The sequence below is a fragment of the Astyanax mexicanus genome, chromosome 12 (assembly GCF_023375975.1).
Source record: "Astyanax mexicanus isolate ESR-SI-001 chromosome 12, AstMex3_surface, whole genome shotgun sequence".
Lineage (NCBI taxonomy): Eukaryota > Metazoa > Chordata > Actinopteri > Characiformes > Acestrorhamphidae > Astyanax > Astyanax mexicanus.
This window is the reverse complement of record NC_064419.1, coordinates 47,257,651-47,283,533: the sequence shown is the minus strand read 5'-3', so window position 1 is coordinate 47,283,533 and position 25,883 is coordinate 47,257,651. Positions and strand designations below refer to the sequence as shown.

General features: G+C 40.5%; 1 protein-coding gene across 3 annotated transcripts in view; it reads right to left on the bottom strand.

The window, feature by feature from the left end:
- Positions 1-25,067, bottom strand: part of ptpn1 (protein tyrosine phosphatase non-receptor type 1) — a 26,894-nt gene extending 1,827 nt beyond the window's left edge. The window contains exons 1-10 of one of the 3 annotated variants that reach the window (XM_022671003.2): positions 24,896-25,067; positions 18,405-18,774; positions 16,718-16,808; positions 13,474-13,574; positions 9,729-9,827; positions 7,466-7,603; positions 6,367-6,576; positions 3,898-4,059; positions 2,811-2,989; positions 1-141 (exon numbers count right to left, since the gene is read on the bottom strand). The exon at positions 1-141 is cut by the window's left edge and continues 1,827 nt beyond it. In XM_022671003.2, coding sequence (XP_022526724.2) covers positions 1-141; positions 2,811-2,989; positions 3,898-4,059; positions 6,367-6,576; positions 7,466-7,603; positions 9,729-9,827; positions 13,474-13,574; positions 16,718-16,808; positions 18,405-18,461 — 1,178 coding nt within the window. In that variant the 5' untranslated portion in view covers positions 18,462-18,774; positions 24,896-25,067. Of the gene's footprint in view, positions 142-2,810; positions 2,990-3,897; positions 4,060-6,366; positions 6,577-7,465; positions 7,604-9,728; positions 9,828-13,473; positions 13,575-16,717; positions 16,809-18,404; positions 18,775-24,895 lie in introns of those variants that run through there. The other 2 variants (XM_022671004.2, XM_022671005.2) reach the window with 2 other exon arrangements.
- Positions 25,068-25,883: the final 816 nt, after the last annotated feature.

Genomic DNA, 25,883 nt, shown 5'->3' with positions numbered 1-25,883 from the left:
GTCTCCGGGGAGGCGTGACTTGGCTTTACAGCGTTGGCGTGATCACACTGATCTTCAGGCAGTTTAGTCACACTGGTGACCTGCACCTCGTCTGCACCGGCTGCCACCGGCCGTCTGCGCAGAGCTGTCTCTGGAGGGGCACTGAAAAAAATATTAAATATTAAATATGGGAAATGTATATGCTATGGTGAACAGTCAGCATGGTAAGACACCTTTCAGCAGAGTTGATATTAAGCACAAATGATGGACATTTTTTCTAGGTTTGTCCTCTACGGTGGCCGAGAAAGCCCAGCGCAGTGCAAATTGAAAAGCGCTGCAAAAGCACAAAACACATCCATCAAAATTACAACACAGGCGCAGCAAATAGAAAAACGCGCTGCAAATACAACCACAACACAACGGAAGTGAGTCACAACCAGTGATGTCAGTAATGCGTTACTTAGTAACGCGTTACTCTAATCTGACCCTTTTTTTCAGTAACGAGTAATCTAACGCGTTACTATTTCCAATCCAGTAATCAGATTACAGTTACTTATTTAAGTCACTGTGCGTTACTCTCTCTCTCCACCTCATCTCCTCCACACACACACACACACACACACACACACACCTCCCTTACCCATCCCCCTCCGCTCTTCCCCAATCACACGCGTCTCGCCTTCTCCCCTGTCTCTCTCTCTCGCGCACGGCGTGTCTTTAGTTTCCGCCCGTTTTCGTTTTTCGCCAGTTCTCGGCGCCCTATCTCTTTATTAAAGCGTTTTTTTTTTTTTTTGCACCCGCGTCCCAATTCACTAGCCAGGGCAGCGGTCTGCCACAAATTTGATTGGCAGAGGAGAGCATTTAAAGATTTTACACCACACGTGATTGGAAGTTCACTGCGCGTATACCGTAAAGACAAGAAAAGTTCCGGTGCTTTAAATGAACACTGTCAGAATTAAATCCTTCTCAGTAGTTGGGTCCGGTATGGGTCCGTATTGGACAACGTCTGAAAAACGTATTTTTTTAGGAAATAGTTTAACTTAATAGAGATAAATTGTTGCTGTTAAAAATGCATTTTCCAATAAAGGGAATATTGGCAAAACTGGTTATAATGTTTATGTTAAGGCGGCGGGGGGTGGTGTCTGCAGCTGCTGAAAGTAACTAATAAAGTAACTTGGTTACTTTTAAAATCAAGTAATCCATAAAGTACTTTTTAAAGGAGTAATCAGTAATCAGTAATTGGATTACTTTTTCAAAGTAACTATACCATCACTGGTCACAACACAACGGAATTTTCCCGGGGGACCTTAAAAGATGCTGTACCAGCTGTATACAAAGGACATTTGCTGCGCCTGTGTTGTAATTTTGATGGATGTGTTTTGTGCTTTTGCAGCGCTTTTCAATTTGCACTGCGTTGGGCTTTCTCGGCCACCGTAGTCCTCCCATTAGGGCTGCAACGATTAGTCGATATAATCGGCAATGTTGATTATTTAAAATTGTTGACTTCAAATTTAATTGTCGACTAATCGTTCATTTTTAACAGTGCCCCATTACACAAAGTGCTGGAGACAGAAGCGCACTGGGAAATGAAGGGTGAATGTCTCACTCACACAGTTTACACTCAAAAGTCTGTGTCTCCAAAAGTGCCCAAATACAACAAATTACATATTTAATCGCTAAAGATCAGTCTTTTACACATTTTAACAACATCCAGACATTTAAATGCCATTTAAATCTCATGTTCAGCTGTTTCTATTGTTTTTAGAGATGGAGGACATAATCAGAAATAATCGAACAATCAAAAAAATAATCTTGAGATTAGTCGACTACCAAAATAATCATTAGTTGCAGCCCTACCTCCCATCACTTCAAAATGCTACAGCAAAATCACTTGATACTTACTGAAATATTACTATGTAGTGGGATATTCAAGGATTTAATTGTTTCTTTTGACAACAGTTTGATTTTCTGGTTTTATAGGACTCAAAATTGATTTTTTTCCAAGGTTTAACTTCTTATGACTCCAAAAAGCTAAAGTAATATCACTTAAAACATAAAGTATTAATAAATAATAATGATATTTTTATGAATTTGATAGAAATATGCAAATTTCCTACATTTGCCTAGGGCTGAACAATTAATCGTTTTTTAAATGAAATCGTGATTTGATTAGACGTGATTTTATTTATAAAATAAAAGCTGTGACTATTTTCTTTCTGTTCAAACTTCAAACTGCATTTATCAAAGATACATAAATACATATTATGTATATACACACGGTCTCACACACGGGTGGGTGTGTGTGTGTGTGTGTGTGTATATATATATATTTTTGTTTCTTAATTTTAAAATAAAACTGACAACTGCATTTAATCTGTGAACCCTGGGAATATTTTATGTGGAAGGAAGTTTATAACTATATTTAATAGACATGTTAACCACTAATACAGGTTTAGGGTTTAATGGATAAAAAAATCCATTTAATAATCACAATATTCTGTGGGAAAAAAATGCAACTAGATATTTTGCCCAAATCTGCAGCCCTACATTTGCCATCCTATTAATTCAAATTAGTACAGTATTATTACTTGAAACCTACATAGCAAATATCATTACAATGGTCTTTAAGACCATCACCTACACTTAAAGCCCATATAAGGCCAAGGCCTGTCAGGAGGTTACCTGTAGTTCAATGTGCTTAAATCAGATACTAATAAAAAAAAAACTATTGTGATTATAGTATTCTATATTGTTTTTATAATGTTCTATTTTTGTATTGTCCAATGTTGCCCACCCCTGTGTGTGTGTGTGTGTGTGTGTGTGTTTGTTACCTGTGTGTGTGGATCTCATTCCTTTGCTGTATCATCTCGTTCTCGGGAAAGAATCGAGGCGTGGTCTCTTTTACAGGGTCGCCCGTTCCGTTGTGCGGATCTTTTGGGGGGCGTGGCCGAGGCGGGGGAGTAAACTCGGGGGGAGGGTCTTCCTCATTCGATAACTCTTTCCATGACTCCTACAATTACAAACAGACACATACATTAAAGTAATATTAATATACAAACAGGAAAACCTACCTACACACCAAATTATACACATGCCAAAAGTCATGGGACAGAAGTATGTAAACTGATTGGGAATTGTTACCTCAGGTGAGGTGTTCTCTTGTAAGTGAAGTCGATTTAACAATAGGGGCCATATATGTTAGTGATCTACAGCTCACCAGTATTGGTATCGTGAGGATGCTAAACAATACGCCTTATGCGGCACAAAATGTTAAAAACTAACTGGTGTGTTAATAAATTTTGTCTGTAACGTGAAATAAAAAAAAAAAAACAATTGGTGTGCTAGTTGTCATTCCCTTTAAGATTCAGGTAAGCTCTGACTTTGGCGTGTTTGTATCTTAACAGCGTGACACTTTTGTGCATCTCAGCAGAGACAGATACTGAGCTGCTCGTGTACACTGTGAAGATACACCAGCAGCTCATTTAAGGGAACAGCAGTGTTATTTTATTCTTTATTTTGTTTGTTGTTGAGTTAAAAGTCGGGTTTGCACTCTTCAGTGCATCCATGTGTGTGTGTTTGACGAGCGGGGCTGTACACAGGCTGTACACCTATAGAAATGAACGTCTGACTGTTGACTGTTGTCAGGGTTTTAATCAGTCAGTGGAGCTCCTATGTTTTCCGCCACCAAAATATATAGAAACACACCAGAAACGTACCTGAACACACCTCACTTCCAGACCACCTCACCTATCAGTGTGTCCATCATATTCCTAAACTCTGATGCTATTTTAGTGGTGCAGGCACATGGCGTTAAAATAGACTGTTAACAGGGTGTAAGATAGCAATAAGCCATACATCACACTTTGCACAGAGTGTACGATATACGATAGGCTCCTAGGACTCACAGTCTGGACTTACCTGCACAGACGTGTCCCCCATGATGGATTTTGCTCCCTCAATAACGGCGAGGTAGGAGAATCGGAGCTGGTCCGCTGTTTGGATCAGACCCATCCGGTACCGCCTCATATCCAATAGAACGTCCTTAATCCGGACTGAGGACGGGTCTTTCCGTAGAGACATCTACACAAACAAAGTCAAAAGTCTGAACACACCTTCTCATGCAGTGTTTTTCTTTATTTCTTTATTTAATGTATTTACTACATTGTAGATTAATATTAAAGACATGAAAACGATTAAAGCCCCACTCGGTAGGATTTCCTTGTTTTTTTTTATCTTTTTAAAGAAGTAAAATTACAGCTTGAAACTCACTGCAGCGCTGCATTGAGGTGTAATAGGAGGAATAGCGGTGCTCTCGTGTCTGTGCCGGAGCTCCTCTGAGCTCAAACCAGACTAAGTTTTCAGAGGCGGCCGCGACCAACGCTTGTGAGAACTGCGACCTGCTTTCCGACCTTTAGTTCTAACAGTTCTACAAGTCCTACTGGTTCATTCTTTACAAACTAACATACAGCCACTCTGGCAGAAGCTGGAAAGAGACTGAATATGTCTGTGAAAACCAGAAAACGAGAAAGAGAAACTAATCCGCCTGAAACATTTATTACACTCTGCAACTGTAGGGGAGCCCACGAGCACAAAATCTCAACCCTACCTAGTGGGGCTTTAAGGGACACGTATGGAATAACGTAATAAAAAAAAAAAAGTGTTATTCCTCCACATTAATCCCCTGATCTAAACCTGATGAACTGAGATGGTGATTTGAGGTGGTTTAATTGGGATGAGCTGAACTCAAAAGATAAAACACTTCCTGGTTTGTTCTGTACAAATTAATTCAGCATGTGTTCCTGCATAGCTTTAATATGGTCTTCAATAGTAAATTTACAATTAAAGACCATACTTAGACACTCAGACATTGAAAATACCATCATGCTCGAACTAAACTGGGAAAAACTGTGATAAAGACATTTCTAACACTTAATGATCTCTCAACAAGAGCTACACTGCCCAAAAAATCACAAAATTACAACATTGTACTGATGCTGCTTCTCAGTTGTAGCTGTTATTTATTGAAAATAATTTCTGTAATTCCAAACCAAAATGTTCCCAATTCAAGAATTTATTTTTGTTTTATAAAAATAAAGCAGCACATCTGACCTCAAGCCCACCCAGCAGTGTACACACCGCACTAATGCAGTAGTGCAGCAGCCCGGATTATATTGTCCCATTATACTGAAAAGGTTCTGGACAACCAACGAACAAACAGTGAAAGAACACTAAGAACATGATGTACAGAGTGTCCCCATCAACACATGCTGATCAGCTGATCATGTCTATTATTTAAAGCACACAAACACCTGACCAAAGATCTCGTACCCGTTCAACAAACACTACTACCAGTGCTGCTGTGCTGGGAATGCACGGACACACAAAGTCAGTGCAGTTTTGTTTTCCCACAAAATCTTACAGCACTTCATGCTGAACCTCTGCTCTGACAATATAGAGATGCAGATTTCATTTTCCAGCAGGACTTGGCACACTGCCCACACTGCCAAAAGTACCAATTGGTCTTATATAATATTCTAATTTTCTGAGACACTGATTTTTTGGGTTTTCATTGGCTGTAAACCATAATCAATAATCAACAATAAAATAAATAAACACTTAAAATAGATCACTCTGTGTGTTTAATACAGCTATATAATATACAGTATGAGTTTAAGTTATATATATATATATATATATTTTTTTTTTTTTGCACTAGTATATGCTTTACGCTGATGTGTTCAGGAATTCTTGAGTTATTAATCTGAAAAGACGACCAATTTTTTTTTTCTTCTAATTTTATTTCAAATTTTTTCCCATTTTCTCCCCAATTTACATAGCCAATTACCCAACCCACTCACTAGGACTCCCCCTATCGCTAGTAATGCCCCAACACACCAGGAGGGTGATTCCTCCGATACATGTGAAGTCAGCCACCGCTTCTTTTCGAGCTGCTGCTGATGCAGCATTACCGAGCAGCATCACAGCGCTAACGCTTGGAGGAAAGCACAGTGACTCGGTTCTGATACATCAGCTCACAGACGCCCTGTGCTGCAGACATCACTTTTTAGTGATGTGGGGAGAGAGCGCCATCTACCCACCTGGAGGGAGCAAGGCCAATTGTGCTCCCTCTGAGCGCCGGCAGCTTGATGGCAAAACTGCATGAGCGGAGGGGGGTTTGAACCTGCGACCTCCCGCTCATAGTGGCAGCGCTTTAGACTTAGAAGTATTAATTACTGATATTTTCTGCAGCACTGAATATATTTGAAGAAATGTGTTTACAGATTTCTATTTTAAAGCTTTAATCTAATCTGATTAAATAACTTGATTATTTGAAAATAAGATTATTATCAGATTATTCAGCATTTATTTAAATAGCTCTTGTCTCACCAGCAGGAGGCAGGTATCTGCAAGGCAGAAGGTTCCGGAGCGGCCGATGCCGGCGCTGCAGTGGACCACCACGGGCCCGTGTTCAGAGTTTAGACAGCCCGACTCCCGAACCTTAAACAGGAAGTTGAGGAAGGAGGCCGGAGACTCGGGCACACCGAAGTCTGGCCAGGTGGTGTAGTGAAAATGGAGAATCTCCCTGGTTTCCTGAGTCTGCAATCAAAAACACACACAGTTAACTTGCATATAGTGAGTTTGATCGAGACGCTGTTCGTGCTGGAAAAACATTTATTGTGTCTGAATTTAAACAATCGTTTAGAGAAGAGTGGAACAAAATTCACATCTTCTCCACAGAGATGTGAAAGACTCGTTATCAGTTATCAGTAAAGCTTGATGCAAGTTATAAGATTTAGGGGTAAATAGTTCATCACACAGTATCAGGTTAGTTTGGATACTTTTTTTTCCCTAAATAAATTAAATCATCATTTAAATAGTGCTTTTATACACTGTCTGGGCAAAGAAAAATTGAGTCACACTCTAATATTTGCTTGGAGAGCCTTTAGCTTTGATTGCAGCTCGGTGCATTCACTGTGCCATTGTTTCAATAAGCTTCTGCAATGTTACAAGATTTACTTTAATCCAGTGCTGCTGGATTAATTTTTCCCCAAGATCTTGCAGCAGCATTGATGATGGTAGAGTCTGACCAACCACTGCACAAAGCAGCTCTTCTCCATCCAGCACATCCCAAAGATTCTCAATGAGGTTAAGATCTGGACTCTGTGGTGAACTCTCTCTCAATCCATGTGTGAAAATGATAAATGATGATCTCACGCTCCCTGAACCCTGAACTCTTTCACAATTCCAGCACCATGAATCCTGACATTATCATCTTGGAATATGTCCGTGTCATCAGGGAAGAAAAAATCCATTGATGGAATAACCTGGTCTATATTCAGTATATTCAGGTAGTCAGCTGACCTCATTCTTTCAGCACATACTGTTGCTGAATCTAAACCTGCAGAACAACTGCAGTTTTAAACCAGCGTCACAGCCCCACTTAGTGTTTAATAAAAGTGATGTGTAGTGATATGCAGACTCTCACTGATAGATTCTCCAGCTCCAGCTGCCGGACTGTGTAGTAGGACTTCACATCTTCTGAGATCAGAGTCAGCTTGAAGTTTGTGTCCTGAAAAATCGCCTCCCGCTCCTCCTTCTGTGGCCAGTACTGCGCACACTTCACCTACACACACAGACACACATTTAGCTATTTATAGGTATATATTTGAGTAAAATGAACATTGCTGTTTTATTCTATAAACTACAGACAACATTTCTCCCAAATTCCAAATAAAAAGTGAGAAATGGCTGAAATAAAAAAGATGCAGAGCTTTCAGACCTCAAATAATGCAAAGAAAACAAGTTCATATTCATAAAGTTTTAAGAGATCAGAAATCAATATGTTGTGGAATTACCCTGGTTTTTAATCAGAGTTTTCATGCATCTTGGCATCATGTTCTCCTCCACCAGTCTTACACACTGCTTTTGGATAACTTTCTGCCTTTACACTCCTGGTGCAAAAATTTGAGCAGTTCAGTTTGGTTTGATCAGCTTCTGAGCTGTGTGTATATATACCGTATTTTTCGGACTATAAGGCGCACCGTATTATAAGGCGCACGATGAGTGAACGGTCTATTTTTAGTGTTAGTCCATACACAAGGCGCACTGGATTATAAGGCGCACTAAATGAAACTTTATTTATATCAGTAACAATAACTCTGAGCAATAAATCCTTCACAATATCTGTGAAAAATAACAACATCTCTGAGCAATAAATCAACAAGCACAGCAAGTACGTATTACTCCGCGACGCTCCTGACAACGGTAGCCGCAACGCTCCGACAGACCATAATATTATGTTGAAGCACAGCAAGTACGTATTACTCCGCGAGGCTCCTGACAACGGTAGCCGCAACGCTCCGACAGACCATAATATTATGTTGAAGCACAGCAAGTACCGCATTACTCCGCGAGGCTTCTGACTATAATAGCGTGTTGTGCCGAATTCGGTGAATAAAACGGTTTTAAAACAGAGATAAAGATTGGATAAGTTTCATTTCTGGATGAAGTGATTTCCAGCGCTGTTTGGATATAACTGTGGATTACAGGAGACTGGATTGATGGATTCTCTTTAGTCTGGACGCGTTTTGAAGGTAGGACCTGTGGCTGAGCGCGGGTGTGTGTTCGGGGGGTGGCGGCAGTGACCGGAGGTTACCCCAGGACAAAAGGAGAGCCTTTTATTACTGGAAACATGCGCTCTGACGCAGCTCTAATTCATGAAACATACATCCTACAGTAAAAGCACAGTTCTGGAATCCGGAGAGCCAGACGGTTCGAATGGTGTATGACATGACCGCATTCGATGAAATATGGACGAACGATAAACGCAAATATGAGAGTTATGAATTATTAAAATCATAACCAAGGCATATTTCGCCCTAAATGTTTATTTTCTGAAAGGATATTCCGCTAAATAGGCTAAATAGCTCAAAAGCAGAGATTCTAAGCTTTAAAATGGTATATTGGATGTCTATATTGAACCTGTAACTGTTCATAACTATTCAGAAACACAGCCAGTTATGAAATATTAAATATTTCTGGCCCGCCGGTGGGCCAGCGCGTGTTAAGAGGTTAACTTTACTTAGAAGTGGGCGCTAAAAAGAAACAGTTTGTGCTATTACCCCAGAACGGGTGGAAAGGAAAGTTTACCGGCACCTTGTTCTGGCCACGGAGCTACAGTGGAAACTAGCTACCCTGAGCCACAGCCGAGAGGCAGTACGGCAGTCAAAGGTAACCGCGCGCTAGCCCAAGAGGGGGATCTTTTTCTGGTGTGGGTGAGGAATTCTGCACAACAGAGCGCCATGTACCACATAAAAATCGAGGTCAGTAAACACAAGCAAAATCCATACACAAGGCGCACTACATTATAAGGCGCAATGACGATTTTTGGGAAAAAATAAGTATTTTAAGTGCGCCTTATAGCCCGAAAAATACGGTATATATATATGCACAAAAATATATTCTTTTTTTGTTCACCTACTGCAGTAACGTAATATGTCAGTAATATAGTTATTGTCATAGTCCCAGTAATTATATTCTTGGCAATATAACTATTTTAGCAATTGCTGATTGAGAAGCAGCATGACCTACTGTACTCTCTCTCTCAGACTCCGGCTGCTGATGGAGAAGAAGCATGACCTACTGTACTCTCTCTGACTCCGGCTGCTGATGCACACAGTATCCCCTTGCTACTAGTACCCAACAATGCATATATATTTCCTTAACAATTACCAGTTATAAACACTCACCGAACCCTTTTCAATGACCCGGTTCAGCATGACCACCCCCCGGGTCCCCTGCTCCCAAACCATCTCCCAGAAATGACCACATGTGTTCGGTAACGGACCCTGCAGAGAGAGAGAGACAGAAGAGAGAGACAGAAGAGAGAGAGACAGACAGAGAAAGGCAGGTTATATACATGCAGAGACTCAGTGAGACCTGAGGCAGGTCATTAATCACAGGTGTTGATTTCTATACTGCAGTGTGCTGAAATCGGTGTGAGAAAGGATCAGCAGACGTGACGAGTCTGAACATTTTTCCTTCTTCGTGAACTAAACCGACTCGCTCTGCTGAATTCCTTTGTGAAAACGAACCGAATCCAAGCTTCCCTCAAAAACTAAAGACAGTTGAGTCATGAGACTCCAAGCATTTACACAATCGAAGATCAAATCTTAAGAAATATTACTTCAAGCGTAAACTACATGTTAAAATGTAGTGCTTTAGTGTTGGTTACATTACTTAAGTAGAAATGCTGGTTATCTATATTTTACTGGAGTATATATTTTCACATTTACAGACAATTACCTGAACTTTCTACTCCTTACATTTTAATAAAAACAGCCTCGTTACTCCTGTTTCATTTCAGCTCGTTTTTATTCCGGCTTCTCATCGTTCAATAAAATCCCTATCCAGATAAATCTCTCCATCCAGATAGAGAGAATCTGATTGTGATTGGATGTAGAGAAGTATAAACATATACCATGCACTATAGGACTGTGTGGGCATGGCCTAATGTTTTGTTCTTAATTGCTTTATTTTTTCCCCTTACATTACTTTTATACTTTAAGTAGTTTTACAACAAGGACTAGATGCAAACTAGTAAAGATAGGTCTGGTTAGAAATGGTAAGTTCTGCTGTCTCATATTATGTTTGTGCAAATAACACATCAGTGTTTATATACTTTACCCAGTAATTCAGAGCTAAGAAACAAATGGTCAGAATTTGCCTATGGAGGAAAAACACCACCAGCCAAGTACTATTGAGATAGGTAGGTGTATGCTTAGAACAGTTCTGTTTACACTAGTTAAAAGTAAAAATCCACCCCAGGGTTTTTGTTTGATCCAACTGCCTGGGCGGCTCTGCTGAGGCTCAGCCAACAAAACCACGGGGTGGATTTTTACTTTCTGAACCTGGACTAATCACCTCTATGTGTAAGTAAGTATAGGTTTAAATAGGATCTCCGGTGGATTTGGTGTTTTACTCTGAGAGACTCTAAAACTAAGTCAGTGTCTGAACTGCACTTAGCAGGGCATTATTACACATGTTGTAAAGTAACACATGATGTTGCAAAGACTGTTATTAGTGTACAAATGTCTATTTTAAAAATGCCTCGCAGTGCTGTTAGCCAATCAGGGGAAATATCTTTGCATGTATGAATATTTATGAGCAAGAGCAGAATCCAATCGTTTCTTCCCGCCCACTCCTCCACTGGACTAAAGCAGTGTTATACTGGATCACTGGAGCACTTTTTTTCCCACAAAAACCAAACAGCTCACATGACATTCATTCATACTAGAGACACAACTAGACATTATTTAAAAATAAATGAAAAATAATGGAATGAGACCTTTAAGAAGGTCAGAACACCACCATTCATTTTGTAATTAATTTAATATAGTTTAATAGGTTAAACTACATTTTTTTATATGCCCAATATTGCAGTAACAGTTGTTATATAGCCTATAAAAGGTCAACCCACACTTCTAAACACTAATAAGCTCTACTTTCACGTTGCCTACAGTTTTCTGATATCTATGCATGATTGAGAAGAACATGTAAAACAAATCCGCCCACACTACCAACGATAACGCACTACTGTTACAGCTTCTGCTCTGGAGCACATATTCATCCATTACTGCACACAACTGATCCCTGTTCTACAAAAAATACACAACTGAAGCAGCAGACAGAGATTATCATAGAGTACAGTAGAGTACAGAATTAGTGTACACTAGAAGTAGTATTATTATTCATGTAGTCTGACCTGTGAGCTTTCCTTCATTTCCCACATTACCCAGTGTGAACTCTATTGACCTCTGTCATCAGCAGTGACCTCATCATTTCACAGAAGCATAATGAACTCTGCGTTCAAGCTTTTTCCTTTATGGGTAAAATATAAAACATAACATGTTGTAATAATGTAACAGTAACACTGCAAAGTTAATAGATCTTAGTGAATTTCCTATATTTCTGCATAAAATCATTGGATTTTCACTTCAAAAGTAGATAGGAGAACCCAGTTAAACATATGAGACCAAAATATAACCACTTGTTCATTTATTTATTGAGGAAAATGATCAAATGTTATGTATTTGTAAGTGGCGAGAGTATGTAAAACTTCCTTTCCATATCTGGTGTGATTTTCCCACTTTTTGCAGCAATAACCTCTATAACTAAACTTTTTCAGTAACTGTAGATCAGTCCTGCACACCGGCTTGGAGGAACTTTAGAGCATTCAACTCTGGGATGTTGGTGGTTAAGGTGGATTCCTGACATTAACTACTCACCTCAGCTCCTTCTACAACATTCCGATTTGACTAAGTTCAGGACTTTGACTTCCTGGACCATTTCAGGAATTTAACTTCATGCTTCTTGAACCATTCTTTGGTATTAACACTTGCGTGCTTAGGGTCATTGTCTTGCTGCATGGCCCAACTTATCTTGAGATTCATTTCATAGACAAATATCTTGACATTTTCCTTTAGAATTACTTGATTTAATTCAGAATTGATGGTTCCATCAATGAAGGCAAGTTGTCCCGGCCCAGATGCAGCAAAACAGGCCAAAACAATGATACTACCAAAACCATGTTTTACGAATTGGATAAGGTTCTTATGCTGGAAGAAATCTTACATTTTCCTTTCTCCACACCCAATGCTTTTTATTTAAACCAAAAAGTCCTATTTTCTTCTCATCCGTCCACAAAACATTCTTCCAATAGCCATGAGGCTTGTCCACATGATATTTTGGCAAAGCAGATGAGCAAAAATGTTCTTTTTTGGAGAGCAGTTGCTTTTGTTTTGCAACCATCTGTTCCTCTGAATATTAACATTGGAGATGTGAGAGAGGCCTTCAGTTGCTTAGAAGTTACCCTCATGTCCTTTGTGATCTCATCCACTATTACATGCCTCCACTTGTAGAGTCTGTCTGACTGTGGATTGGTGGAGATGGTTTTGTAGGGTTAGGATCTGCTGATCCTAGAGGATCACATACTTTCTCCACTCTCAAAAATGTTATATTGGATCATTTTCCGCAATAAATAAATGAGCAAGTATAATATTTGTCTCATTTGTCTGGGTCATATTGAGAAGAACATTAAAAGAATTCAGTGAATAATATCTACTCTGTACTAGGACACCTCCATCCAGTCCACACAGGTTTATCTGTTTTGGAAACTGCTGAGGTGTGAAGTCACAGCAGGGAGCGTTCCAATCCTCACAACAAACTAAACTAAACCCCAAGGCATGACTCTAAAACACACGATACAGTCCTCCCAAGAGCCTCGACATCTTCTAAACGTTCAGGAGACTCCTGAGGGGGAGCAGCACCAGGGGGACAACCTGAGTAATAGTGCAACACTGACCAGATTACTCTGGAAACACACCCAAGTTCCTCTCTGGTAAACCCACACAGGGAACACCAGGGGAAGTAGGAAGGGTTCGAGGGGAAGTGCAGAAGGACACTGTTTAAATCGAGACGCGTCCTGTATCTCACCTGAGTGAGAATGTAGCTTCTCTGTGCCTCTTCCATCGAGATCAGACTCGCATTAATGTAGTCATTACTGCCCAACTGCAGCGGGATCCGACTGTGATCAACTGCAGAGAGAGAGAGAGAGAGAGAGAGAGAGAGAGAGAGAGAGAGAGAGAGAGAGAGAGAGAGAGAGAGAGAGAGAGAGAGAGACACAGAGAGAGAGAGAGAGAGAGAGAGAGGGAGAGAGAGAGACACACAGAGAGAGAGAGAGACACACAGAGAGAGAGAGAGACACACAGAGAGAGAGAGAGAGAGAGAGACACACAGAGAGAGAGAGAGAGACACAGAGAGAGAGAGAGAGAGAGAGGGAGAGAGAGAGAGAGAGAGAGAGAGAGAGAACAAGAAAATAGAACGACAGAGGAGAGCGTGAGAGAAACAGAGGTAAAAAGACAGAAAGAAAGTGAGAGCAAGAGCGAGAGAGAAGGGAGTGAGAGCAAGAAAAAGATGACAGAGTCAGAGTAACAAAGAAAGAGAGAGAAAGAGGTAGCACAGGAATAGATAGATAGATAGATAGATAGATAGATAGATAGATAGATAGATAGATAGATAGATAGATAGATAGATAGATAGATAGAGAGCAAGAAAAGCAGAGAGAGAGATGACAGAAAGAGAGAGAAAAAGAGACAAAGAGAGGGAAGCGAGAGTAAGAAAAAAAAGGCAGAAAGACACAAAGAGAGAGAGAAACAGAGGTAAAGGCAGAAAGAAAGAGAGAGAGCAAGAAAAAGAGACAGATGAGAAAGAATGAGTGAGCATGAGGGAGAGAGAAAGTAAGCACAAGAAAAGAGAACGACAGAGGAGAGAAAGACAGAGAGAGAAGAGTTAGAGAAATAAAGATGAGAGAAATGTGGAGAGAGAGAGAGAGAGAGAGACAAAATTTTACATATTAATCCAGTCACATGACACAGTACTGACAGTACTACACTGATGTAGTGATGCAGGTGCAGCAGAGGAGGAGGAGGAGGAATTCCCAGAGGTCTCTGCAGCGACAGAAACTCCGCAGGTCTCTTTCAGGTCCTCTTCTCAGTTCCAGATAAAGATCTAGAGTTAGTTTGACTGAGATGAGCTGAGCTGAAGGTCGAGCTGATCTCACACTGTAACCAGGCTATAGCGGCCTGTCTGTGGCTGGAGGTACGTATGTGTGAGGTGTCTTTTGTGCTAATAATGAAGTGTTTCTGAAGAGAAAACGCTAAGAGAGCGAAAAAGTGTGAGAAAGAGAAAACCAGAGGAAACCACACCAGCCTTTTTCTCTGAAGACCTGCGACAGATGAGTAGGCCTGTCACAATAACCCAGAATTCATCTAGATCAATGTGATGGTCATTTTATAACCATTTTATGCCACTGATTATATGACTATAATAATGCATCTAACATTAATTTTAACAAGCAATTAACTTTTAACTCTCTTTTATCTCTTAAAATGCAGAGTAAAAGTTAGCTAACAATAACAGAAAGCTTTAAGAGAGGATAATTTAAATTTTTCCTTTAAGTAGAAATATTGGTAATCTATACTTTACTGTAGTAATTATTATTTTTACATTTTCACACAATGTTCTGAACTTTCTCCTCCTTACATTTAAAAAAAAACAGCCTTGTTACTCCTATTACATTTCAGCTGGTTTTCATTCCGGCTTCTCATCGTTCAATAAAACCCCTATCCAGATAAATCTCTCCATCCAGATAGAGTGAATCTGATTGTGATTGGATGTAGAGAAGTATAAACATATACCATTCCCACTCCCTATTGGTTTATACTGTGATCTATAACACGTGCACACGTTTTAATATTTTAACATTATAGTCATTATGGCTTTTAGAAAAATGCCAAAGCTTGTTATTAATTGCTTTATTCTTTCTCCTAATATTACTTTTATACTTGAAGTAGTTTTAAAACCAGTAAATTTTTTAAAACACTTTTACTTAAAGAGTAAAAAGCTTGAGTTGATACTGTTTTATTTTAAACACTAGTATCTAAACTCTACTTCTACCTACAGAGTAATGAATGGAAGCACAATAGATTTATGCTTAGTGTGTCACTGCAGAAATACAGATATATCAGAGAAAGCTGTTCCTGTTTTATTCCAGTGTTGGTGAAGCTGGGTCCACTGCAGCCTCAGCTTTCTGTTCTTGGCTGAACAAGGCAGGACCCAGTGAGGGTTTCTGTTATTACAGTCCATCTGGATCAAGGCTGGACGTGTTATACAGAGCGGTTTAACCAGTCTGGTCATTCTATGTTGACCTCTCTCACTGAACAAGGTGTTCTCAGGACTTACTGCAGAGTAAACAGTAGGAAAGCTGTATATGGAATTCTCAGATCAGCAGTTCACTGGGATCAGGTTTTCACTTTATCTGATGGTTGATGTGAACTTTACCTGAAGCTGCAGGAGAACAGAGCTGATCAGCTGATGAGATAACTGCAGGAATGACCGGGTGCATTAGCGTTATTAATTAAAGGCTTTTTAATATATAATAGTGGTGAAATACAAATAATATCACAGTAGTTTAGTGTGTAGTTTTAACGAAATCAATATTCTTGGTTATACTGAACACAGAAATATTTTATTTATTTTTCAGAATATTCTATTTAAGGCTGGGCGATATTATAATACATATTTATTTATTTTTAATTCTTACATAAAACTTTACTTGTTTATAGTTGTTTTATTTGTAACATAGCACTTTTTTCCAAAGCGATGCACAAGCTATTGTTCCCTTTATTTAAATTTTCTTAAATTGTCTTTTTTTTTTGGTTTTATCATTTTTTATGAATAATAAGAAGCCCCCTTTAACCTTACGTGCAGTTTTAAAATTAAACCCAGTGTAAACGTAAGCTCCCTATATTTTATTTAAATAATTAAAAGTGTAAAATTTTATTATTAATAAATTATCATTATTATTTATTGTATCAGTGGCAGAAAATTGTCTTAATTTCTAGGACCAAATTTGATCCAAAAAGTAAAACGTTTCAGAAATAGACCTGCTTGTGACAGAAATAAGAATTCTTAACAATAAACATATTATTAAGAATTCTATAATATTATTTTATATATTATAAATGGACCCTTCCAACAAACAAACATCAATTATTTTACCTTTTTGTTAAGCTTTCTTAACAATACTAAAGAAAATAGTTGATTTTCTACCAAAAAAAGGGGAGAAATGGTTGATATATAGTTTTTCCTTAGAAAATTTAAAAATATGTATACATACATGGGCTGACATCTCTGTATCGATTGCGGCTTCTGTTTTCTGGAAGTTTGGCGATCCTGCAGGGCAGCTCACTTGACTGCTGTCTGATTTCCTGCAGAAATAAAGAAATATTTGTGAAAAATTATGTAAAACGTTTTCAATTATTTCATATAAACATACTAAACATACAAAATCTTCTTAAACATGTTAAATGTTAAGTTGTGTTGCATACAGTTTGCTTCTGAGAGTCTAATTTCCTGTTTTGGTACAGATGGGTGGTTACATGCACACGTGCATCACATTCAGTCACATATATACACATACACATCCTCCAACACACCGCCTGCCCGTCCAATCACAGGCCTTCTTTACACTGATCAGTCAGGCAGGTACTGTCTGTGCTGCCAATACACTGAATTTATCATCAAATTCTGACATTAGTGTTTAATACACAACAACAGTGCTGCTGATCTCTAACGCAGGCCTCAGACCTTCTGCTCTGATAGTGAGAGACAGAGAGAGACAGAGATGCTGAACTACCTGTTAATTTGAATTTAACAAACGACAACACAGCAAAATCATGCAAAAACTGACACATCCACTCATTTCCATCTTATTAATAAGCTCCTAATAACCTCATAAAAAAAATAAGACTGCATAAAAATTCACATTGTGTTAAACCAAATAACCAGCAACCAGAATTCCTTAATCAGAAAATGGTAAATGAATTTGGTATGATAAAAAAGACTATTTATACTAAACAATGACATTTTCCTTTTAAAAAAAGGAAGAAAAATTAGGCATTTATGCTATGTAATATATGCATTAATAAAAACCTGTGCATATTGATTTTTTTATTATTATAATGCCTTTTAGACTAGGGTGATATAGTGTGATATATCGTATAAAATACAATGGCATTATCGATCAACAAATGTTTTTGCTTGCTGAGACTAATTAATGTGTGCTATTTGTCTGGACATTGCTGTTACCTTTTGAATAGGTGTGTGCAAATCATACTGCACACAATAAAAAAAACTTACACAATAAAAAAAAATTATATTCTAGGAAACTATTTACTGTATTTACTTTAAATTGTAGAAATTATGCAATTTATACATTGAGTAACTATGCAAAATAAGGGTCTTAATAAGTTAGTTAATTTTTGTTTGTTTGTTTCAAAAATACTCTGAAATATTGTGATACTATTGTAGGGCCATACAGCCGACCTTTACTATGAAATTAAATAAACATTCAATTACAAAATGGCAATAATATCACATTTAGCACAGTTATTTCTGGATCGATATATTCTAAATCTAAACCCGGTAAAAAGTATCGTGACCGGCCGGCTCCTCCCCGGACTGAGGGGTTTGGTCGGCAGCCAGCAGCTGGTTACTGGTTAGCTCGTCAGTAGAGCTCGGTAGTCCAGGTCTGGACAGTGAGACAGAATCCAGGCCGGGGTTTTATTCCAGCTGCCCGGGCGGTAAGGCTTAGCGGAGCTGCAGCAGAGCCGGCTCTGGCGGTCGGAGCGAAATACCGGCAAGTATTCAGACTCTCCGGACCTGGACTAACAAGCTATACCACAGCTCCACCGCGCGACATTTCTCCGGGAGAATCCGCCGAGCTCTGCGGAGAAACAGCGCTGTGAGAGCGGCAGCGGGGCTCGGACCGGCCCCCGGGCGCGGAGCTACCTAGCTAAGCTTACCTGGTAAATGGCGTTCCAGTTCCCGGACTCGTCAATTTCCCGAAACTCGGCTTCCATCGCCGCCCGTTCCCCGGCCCCGTTTCCCCCGCTGCTGACCGATGATCACCCCCTGTAGGACCCGGATAATCAGCCTGGGCTCCGGGCGCGCGGATTACATTAGTTTAAATCGGTTTAAAGCTGCGGCTCCGTGTTTAACGGGGGGTTTTACCGTAACCGGACTGATGTTTCTCGGCCTGTTCTTACCGGAAACACGCCGCACGCTCCTCCCGCGCCGCTGCGCCTCACTCAGCAGCGCCTTCTTCTTCTTCTTCTTCTTCTTTCAGGTTTATGGCGGATGGCAGACCAACTGAAGGTGCATTACCGCCACCTACTGAGCAGGAGTGTGAAGTGTGATTTCGGGAAGTGACATGGCCAATAATAAACAAAATGTAGGTGAAAGGAAATTCATAAATAAGTACATAAAAATAAAAGAAAGTAAACGAGAGAGAGAAAAAAAACTAAATAAAGTAAAATATACCAATAGCTTTCAAATATTGAAAAACCAGTTTGTGAACCGAACCCATCCCTGCCCATAAGAAAGCAATCCTGTCAAAGAAAATTCTTTGTGACCCTTGTCTTTAAGAGAAGAAAACAAAATTTTCCTTTGTACAGCATATTTATTGCAACAAAAAAGAACATGGTCCACGGTTTCCCTCTGCGGACAGTGGCGACAAAGCCCTGTGGAGTGTTTCTGTACTATTTGCAAAGAGGCATTCAGCATACTGTGACCTACTCGGAGCCTTGTTAGTACAATTTCCTGCCTCCGACAGTACCCTCCACTCCCTCCAAAACCAACTCTCGGTTGTATTGCAAACAAATGCCTCCCCTTCGGTGCATGTTCCCAATTAGTCTGCCATAATGTTCTAACATGTTGCTTTATAACCACTCTTGCCTCAGCTTTGCTAAGAGGGATATCAAGGTCATATCTATTTTTCTTCAGGCATTGTTTAGCAGCTTTGTCAGCAGTCTCATTACCATCCACCCCTACATGTGCTGGAACCCATAAAAACTGAACTAAAATAGTCTGCATGTGTAAACGAAATAATGCCTGAGATATTTCTAAAATTAGGTCTTGTCTACATTTAGATTTGCCAGACTGGATGCTTTGTAAAGCAGACAAAGAATCTGAACAAATCACCATCCTCATTGGGCAAACATCCTCAGCCCACTGCAATGCTAAAAGAATGGCGACAAGCTCGGAGGAAGCAGCTTTGTCAGCAGTCTCATTACCATCCACCCCTACATGTGCTGGAACCCATAAAAACTGAACTAAAATAGTCTGCATGTGTAAACGAAATAATGCCTGAGATATTTCTAAAATTAGGTCTTGTCTACATTTAGATTTGCCAGACTGGATGCTTTGTAAAGCAGACAAAGAATCTGAACAAATCACCATCCTCATTGGGCAAACATCCTCAGCCCACTGCAATGCTAAAAGAATGGCGACAAGCTCGGAGGAAAATACAGATAGGTTATCAGACAGTCGCCTACTAATAACCACATGAAATTCTGGCACAAAGACCGCTGCTGATGTGGACCCCACAGTAGGATCCTTAGACCCATCAGTATACACCTGCAGAGTACCATAATAATTAAGTGCCAGATGTTGTTCTACCATAACAGCTGTACTTCCGGCATCACTCCATTTTTTATTAAGGAGGGAAAAATCAACACTAGGCAATGGGAACATCCAAGGTGGTACCATTGATATAGGAACAGTACTGCCGAAAGCACGAGCCTGCAATCCCATTTCGCCTGCTTCTGAGTTGCTCACAGGGCCGCTGCTAAGGTTTTGGAGGCCCTAAGCATAACTGGTCAGGGAGGTTACGATTTTTCATCCTATTTGTTTATTTTATTTTAAGTTTTTAACTTACACAAACATTGCACTGGACAAGTTTTTGTATAGAATGGCCACATACACTTTAAAAATGGTTAAACATGCGCAAGATTTAGCGCCTCCATGCATTTTTTGATTATTTATTTGACTGGAAAATGTCACATCTGGCAACAACCAACAGAGCAAACCGAGCCGTGCCATTTCAGGCAATAGGGGTGGGGGCATTATATTATGCACAAAAATAATAACGTGCCGCTTTTAAGTAGTAGAGTAGGTGCCCCATGCAATGTTTAAAGACAAAAAAGATGAGCGTATCATAAATAATTCACATTGGGTTTTAAATTTAATAATGTCATAATTTCAACACATTTCATTCTCAGTCAATTTGGCTCCCTGCAACTGCAAAATGGTTGAGGCCTAACGCTGGCTGCGTTGTCTGCGTATGCAGAGCGGCGGCCCTGGTTGCTCAGACACCCAAAACTCCTTGAGGGACCATGAAGAGGAGCACTGCAATCATGTAGAACAGACACAGCTGGATGGCTCTCTATGTGCCCCTTCAGGTTGGACCAATATACTGTAGACAATGCAAGTCTTCTTAACTGCAAAGGCATTTCTCCTGTTTCAACCTGTAGAGAAGCCACTGGGGAGGATCTAACTGCACCACAACACAATCTCAGTGCTTGTGCTTGAATTACATCAAGTAATTTTAGGTTTGACTCAGCAGCTGATCTATAGGCCATGCAGCCATAGTCAAAAACCGATCTAATTAGAGCATCATAGATGCACAGGAGAGAGGAACGGTCAGCCCCCCAGTCACTTCCCGCCAAGCATTTAAGGACATTTAATCCTTTTTTGCATTTGTCTATGCTCTTCATAATGTGATGCTTCCAGGTAAATTTCGAGTCCATCCACAGACCAAGAAACTTGACTACCTTCACCTGTTCAAGAGTCTGACCATACAATTTAAGCCCAAGTTCATTTGTTTTTGATCTCTTAGAAAAATAGATGACCTGGGATTTAGCCACAGATAACTTGAATCCCCATTCATTTGCCCAGTGTTCAACCCCAACAATTGCCTCCTGCATCTTTCGCTTAACAAAAGATAGATTCCTCCCTCTCTTCCACAGAGCCCCATCATCTGCATACAAAGATTTAGCTATGTCAGGACTAACCCCAGAAAAGATGTCATTGATCATAATGTTAAATAAAATAGGGCTACAGACACTGCCTTGCGGAGTCCCATTTTCAATAGAATACACCTTAGAACAAGAAGTACCCACCCTGACCTGTATGGACCTATTCATTAAAAAATCCATTACCCAGTTGTACATCCTCCCTCCGATTCCGAGCACAGACAGCTTAATTAGCAAACCTTCTTGCCACAGCATATCATAAGCCTTTTCAATATCAAAAAATACAGCAACAACCACTTCTTTATGAAGCTGTGCCCTCCTGATATCTGCTTCTAAACCTAGGATTGAGTCCATTGTCATTCTGCCCCTACGAAAACCACTCTGATAAGGAGAAAAGCTATTCTGACGCTCGAGAAAGTAGGACAACCTTTCTGTTATCATGCGTTCCATAAGCTTACTTAAATGTGAAGTTAAAGAAATAGGCCTATAACCAGCTGTATCAGCCAAGTCCTTTCCTACTGGTACACTATGGCCAGTTTCCAAGCTGACGGAAGTTGCCCTGCTGTCCAAACTTCATTATGAAAGTCCAAAATTATACTAAGAGATTTGTCTGTGAGATGTTTAAACATATCATAACAGATTTTATCTTTACCAGGGGAAGTTCGGCCAGATCTCACTATGGCTTGTTTGAGTTCTAGTAAAGTAAGATCACTATCTAAAACACTATCAAACACCAACTTCTTATTTAATACCTCAGGGTTTTGTGCAAGGGCTCTACTCCTGCAGGCCACCAGCTCACTACTTAAATTTGCAGATCCATGAACCTGTACAAAAGCTTGAGCCAGAACTTCTGCCTTATCCACATCAGTCACAGCTTCCCAGTCTCCCTTCTGTAAAACAGGAATCGTCCCAGTTTTCCTAATGCCCCTCATTTTCCTAATCATAGTCCAAATTTCAGTCACAGGAATTTCAGTCCCAATACTACTACAAAAGGACCTCCAGTACTCCTTCTTTGCAGATTTTACAGTTTTCCTGACCACAGCTTGAGCTTGTTTATAAATAATTAGGTCAGATGCCTATAAGGTTCTTCGCACCACACGGAGGGCAGTATTACGCCTTCTGACTGCTAAAGAGCATTCTGGAGTCCACCAGGGAACTGCTGCCTTCTTACCACCAAACTTCTTTACAGGTATGGATTCCTCAGCAGCTCTATACAGAATTCCACACAGCTCCTCATTACATTTATTTACATCACCAGACATAGACCAGTCCAACAATCTGAGTTCACACAGTTCAGAGAATTTGTTCCAATCAGCCTTATCAAAATTCCACCTATGCAAGTATCCTCTTGGTTCTGAAACAACCTCTGTTCCCAACTCACAAAAAATAGGATAATGGTCACTACCCAGAGAAGTAAAATGCACCACATCCCAAGTACTCATGCCAGCCAAATCAGAAGAAGCTAGTGTTAAATCAATAGCAGACTTGGAATGACTATTCATACTAAACCTAGTAGCCCTACCATCATTTAAGCATACCAGGCCCTCTTCCATTAAAAACTCCTCAACAGCCAGACCATTTCCATCAGTAACAGAACTACCCCATAGTGAGCTATGCGCATTAAAATCTCCACACCACAGTGCCTTACCCTGTCCTGGTCCTGCCATTGTCAACAGAACGTCTACAGAAAGTTTATCACACGGGTTATATATATTGACAATCTTGAATTTCCCACTCGTGCCCCATACCTCCACCACCAATGACTCAAACTCACTGCTTAAAGCTCACCTTCCGTCGTTTTTTTCTTTCATTTTAAAATGTCTAGTTGTGGTCTCTAGTATGAATGAATGACATGTGAGCCATTTTTGTAAAAAAAAAAGTGCTCAGGTGTCTCTGTATAGCTCTTTTTTAATAGACTGTTTTAGGGGTGTGTCCAAAATGACCGGATTCCAGCTTTGCTCATGAATATTCATACATGCAAACAGCATGCAAATATCTCTCCTCTGATTGGCTAGGAGCACTGCGACGCCCCTCCACTGCTCTGCCGCTCACTGCCTCCCACCTCCTAACTGATGAGCGGTGATGTTGCTTCGCTTCAGCTCCGCCTCTGGGAGTTTCTCGAGCCAAGGTGGGCTGGTCTGTGAGTTTCTGCCTACGTAGGCAGAAAGATAATTCAAAATTCACCCGTTTTTCGGAGGGGGGGAGGGGGGATTTCTTTGCTTAGCTCCTGCAGACAATGGGGGCTGCAAAACAGTTTAATGTGCAGGTGTACACATTCAACTCGGAGAGACCTACTGTATTCCACAAAAAACAAGAAAAATCGGATTTTCGCGGAGGGTGAGCTTTAAATGCTTAACTTTAAACCCAATTCCTTCCCTAATAAAAGTAGCTACACCATTACCCTTATCCCTATCCCTTTGAACGACTACATAACCTGACAAAGTAAAACTTAAATGGGGTTTAAGCCAGGTCTCTTACACACACACAATATCAGGTACACGTTTTCTACTAATCACAAATTTCTTAAAATCTTGTCCATTAGCAATTAAACTCCTTGCATTCCACTGTAATATTAAAATTCCCATTACGGGCCATCACTAGACTGCGAAGGTTGAACCCTCCCAGCAAGACTCGAGCTAATCACTTCCCAAGTCAAACTTTTAATATCCAGAAACTTTTCTGCAGATCTAACAATGATTTTAATTCTTTCGGTCCTACTATTAGTCTGGGCAGTACAGTTGACCACATCAGCCATAAACATAACAAACTTTATCTTATCAACTACCAGAGTATCTCGCGTGATAGGACAGTGCGTTTGGTGGCTCAGGGCGGCTCTAGGAACATCAGTAACTGTGCGCGCTGATCTAACAGCACTGCCTTCAGGAGGAGCAACCGTATTAACCTCCTTTAGAGCTGCAGCATAGGTTAGCCCCTGCGTAACTCGAACTTCCTGGACTTTAGCAGCTCTTTTCCGCACTTCACATCCGCCATATGCAGCCTTATGATCTCCCCCACAATTGCAACATTTGGGTTTAACCCCCTCTGCACAGTGCCCGTACTCATGATCTCCCCCACATACACCACACCGCTTCTTTCCTCTACACGCTGCAGCTACATGTCCATACCTCTGGCAGTTAAAACATCTAATAGGTGGAGGGATGTAAGCCCGTACTGGAAAGCTAATATATCCCAGGTGAACCCTATCCGGTAAAATGTCACCATCAAACAGAATCATCACAGAAAGGCTATCTCCTTTAACTCCATTCCTGAAGCCTTTAAGCCTGACGGCCTCAATCACAGTACCTCCGGACAGATTATGTTTGAGCTGATCCATAGATACATCCAATGACACCCCTGTGACAACCCCTCGCAGCCTCTGCTTATCCTTAAACAATCTCGTATCACTTTCTTACCCCCTAGAAACTTCATTTTAAGTGCTTTATCCCGTTGACGCTCATCCTTACATGTTATCAGAAGCTTACCTCCTCTCAACACCTTAGCTCCGGCCACATCCCCTAGAGCTGATTTGATTTCAGATGTCAACCTGACGGGATTCAGCATGCCAGCAGATTCAGATTCAAACTGGATCAAAATGAGGTATTCCTCCTTACGACGCTTCACAGTCTCTCCACGCACTCCACTGCCGCTAGAATCTCACCGGCCCTATTCCCGCTCCTACAACCAAACGAGTCTGGCTCACTGCCAGATCCGTCATCACTTCCGTCCATCCTCACTTCAGTCACAGCTCAGTGCTGCCACCACCGCCCTCAGCAGCGCCTGCCCGCGGCCCCGCCCCCAGACCCGCAGGGAGGCTACAGCTGCCAATCACAGGACGGAAGAGACGGCACTTGCATCAACCCAGCCAATCAGAATGCAGCACCGGGGCGTGGACTATGGAACGCCAAAAGGCCCAAAAAACGCCTGGACCAGACGCCTTATATCGAAAAGAACGGCGTAAAATACGGCGTTCTGTGTGGGTTTTACGCCGTAATATACGCCGTATGATTTCAAGACGCTGTTAAAAACGCTGCTAAAAGCACAGAAGACGCCGTTTCCCACGGTGTTTTTCGACCCTTTTGGGGCACCGTACAGAGCGCCGTCTCAGTGCAATGAGACGGCATAAAAAGCGGCGTTTTAGTGTCTCTCTTGACGCCGTAATAAGCGGCGTAAAAAGCGGCGTTTAATAATAAGATAATGAGCTCCACCTTCCAGTTTTGAAAGCCAATACATTTAAACTCTTTTCAGCCAATGCTCTTACAGAGAGACTCAGTCTAAAGCAATTCACGGCAGATCCGAGCTCCTGAACCAGAGCTCTTCAGTTTTTAAATACAAATTTACAATATACCTTCTTCAGACATTCCCGCTGGTGCTCATGCCTTTTATTAGTCTAATATTTATGCTGTTCAATGTATTTTAAATAAAATTAATAGTAGTAGGGACGCCCCTTGTGCATGAATTTTATTAATTAAT